General features: G+C 54.8%; 1 gene segment (V, D, J or C); it reads left to right on the top strand.

Annotated features, from left to right (window-relative positions):
• The first annotated feature begins 425 nt into the window (after nt 1-425).
• Nucleotides 426-2823, top strand: LOC109378564 (Ig lambda-7 chain C region-like). The segment is given in 3 exon segments: nt 426-432; nt 759-845; nt 2338-2823. Coding segments are annotated over 3 exon segments (411 nt in total).
• Nucleotides 2824-2887: the final 64 nt, after the last annotated feature.

Below are 2887 nucleotides of genomic sequence, written 5' to 3'. Positions count from 1 at the left end.
TGGGAAAGATGGAGGTGAGAGACATGGGGGCCCCAATTGTGTACTACCATGTAAAACACTTGGGAACCATTGTTGGAGAAATGGACAGATGATGGTTGAATGGATGGACAGCTAATGTATGTATGTATGTATGTATGTATGTATGTATGTATGGATAGATGGATGGATGGATGGATGGATGGATGGATGGATGGATGGATGGACAGAAAGACAGTGGTCTGAAAGATCAGAAAAGGCTTCATGAAAGAGGTGGAACTGAACCATGTCTTGGTGTGTGGAGACAAAGAGGGAAGGGGACTCCATATGGAAGCACCGTGAGTCAGAAATTATCCGGTGTTCATGGCCCCAGAGAAGAAGTTAGCCTCAATGGAACACGGGAAATTGTGGGGAAGGAACACTTAGAGGCCCTAACATGAGACCAGGAGATGTCAGGTAGGTCTGAGCCACATCACACAGCCGCCTGAGGGGACATGGCACTCAGAATCTTTATTAGCGCTAAGGATGGTGGTGACCAGGACAGTCTCAAGGGCGGGGGGGAGAAAACACACTGGATCACCCCAAGGCATCAGTGGTGCCTGCTTTGGATGGGGCTCTGGAGCATGGAGATGCTTCTGGGCCATGGGCCCAATCAGGTGTGCCCCAGTCTCTGGGGGACTGACTGCCTATATGCCCTGCTCCAGAACATAGCCCCTTCCACTGTAGCCGTGCACCCGTCACGCTCAGCAGGTTCCTGCTCTGAACTGGTCCCTGGGGGATAGGGCCCAGGTGCTGGCCCATTGGGTTTTAATCCGAGCCTCAGTCACTGTGGTATATCTTCGGCAGCGGGACCCAGCTCACCGTCCAAAGTAAGTGGCTCTTACTACCTTTTCCAACCTGTCCCACCCCTCTGCTGTCTCAGGAAAGTCACTTTTCTCTCTCTGTGAATGGCTTCCCCTCTGTCCTCCCAGCCTTACAGACCAACCCTCACTTTCTCCAAGGGGTCAGTGGAGGCAGGTTGGTTTTGGGGTAACCAGCAGGAAGGACCCCAATGGCAGGAGCAGCCACCTCCAGAATCCAACAGTCAGACACGACCAGGTCCTAATGGCCTGGGCTGGGGATTTGGCCTAGGAGTGGGGCTCCTTCCCCTCTTCCAAGGTGATGCCCACATGGGGACCAGAGGCTGGTTCTGACACTTGGGCAGAATAGAGGCAGTCCGTAGCTCCCAGAGTCTGATCTCAGGGCTTGAGCCCATGCAAGCTGGGAGGGCCACACTGGAGGCTGGGCACAGGCTATCACCCCAATCCCCGGGACACAGGGTCAGCCCAAGGGGAGGCCCATGGAGGGTGGAGAGAAGGGTCTGTCTCACACTAGGCTGAGGCTCTCAGGGCCTCTGTCGAGCCTTGAGGACATGGGGATTCAGAGACATGAATGAGATAGGCTGAGGTGGCCAGAAGCCTGGTTCTCCCAGCTCAGTAGTCAGAAAGGAGCAGGTCCCATGGGACAGAGACTAAGCTGATCCTGGAGCCCCTAACCTCTGGGGCTCTGTCCAAGGGTCAGCCTCCCACAGAGTGTTAGCTTCAGGAGATGATGCATGGGGGTATGAACAGGGGATTCAGAGCTACACAGCTGCCTGTGAAATCAGGGGTTGTCAGAAGTACTGGGGTGGCTGTGGGGTTACTGTGCACATTGTCTGGGGGAGCAGCCCCAAGAACAGAGCCTAAGTTAGGGGTCCTGGGGTCAGTGCATAAGGGCTAGAAAGATGGGCAAAGCTGCAAGGAGCCCTGGGGCTTTGGCTAGGAGGACCAAGACCTCACTGGAGAGATGAGGCTGGGGAAGAGGCAAAGTCAGGGGCTCAAGGAAGATATGGGTCTGCAGGCCCCGCTGTGTGTTAGGCTTATGCTCAGGGCCTTACCACACGCTGTCAACATCATCCTGGGGGCTAGATGAGAGACCACGAATCACAGAGGAGGCAAATGACTCCAAAACTGAGGTGGGGGCCTGATGCTGGTATGACAGCTTCAGAGGTCAGCATCAGAATCCACAAACAAATTTCAGAAGACCAGGAGAAGGAAGAACAGCCTGCTCTGGTTACACTTCAGGAAAAAAACTACAGACAGAGAGGCCTGACCAGGTCACAATAAGGAGGTGACCTAGAAGCGGTTTAGGAAGGGGGAGGCTGTCTGCTTTCCAGGGGCTGAGTAGAAAGAAGGAACAGAACAGAAAGGAAGAACCTCTGGGTGAACAAGCATTGACACAATGGGAATGTTCACAGAGGCTATACATATTGTGTGTGGGGAAGGCTCCCCCAACAACTTGGACTTTCCCTCTGCGTCTCACACCGCTCCTCCGCCCCCACAGGTCAGCCCAAGTCTGCGCCCTCGGTCACTCTGTTCCCGCCCTCCTCTGAGGAGCTCAGCGCCAACAAGGCCACACTGGTGTGTCTCATCAGTGACTTCTACCCCAGCGGGGTGACTGTGGCCTGGAAGGCAGATGGCACCGTCGTCAACCAGGGCGTGGAGACCACCAAGCCCTCGAAACAGAGCAACAACAAGTACGCGGCCAGCAGCTACCTGAGCCTGACGGCCGACAAGTGGAAAGCTGCGAGCAGATTCAGCTGCCAGGTCACGCACGATGGGAGCACCGTGGAGAAGACAGTATCGCCCTCAGAGTGTTAGGTTCCTGAGCCCCCCACTCTCGGGGGCATTCTTCATCCAGACACCCCTTTACTCAGATCTCCACTATACCCCGAGAAACCCCTGCCCAAGAGCAGCTCAGACTGGGCAGGTCTCACTACCTCCCCATTTCTACTTCTCCTCAATAAAGACCTAATCATTTATCATCTCACACTCTCTGTTTGTGCTGAGTCTCTAGGTTAAGGGGTCTGTTATTACGGGAGGGGACAGTTATG

Source organism: Hipposideros armiger, unplaced genomic scaffold (genome assembly GCF_001890085.2).
Source record: "Hipposideros armiger isolate ML-2016 unplaced genomic scaffold, ASM189008v1 scaffold_2159, whole genome shotgun sequence".
Taxonomy (NCBI): domain Eukaryota; kingdom Metazoa; phylum Chordata; class Mammalia; order Chiroptera; family Hipposideridae; genus Hipposideros; species Hipposideros armiger.
This window is presented reverse-complemented; position numbering and strand designations above follow the sequence as displayed.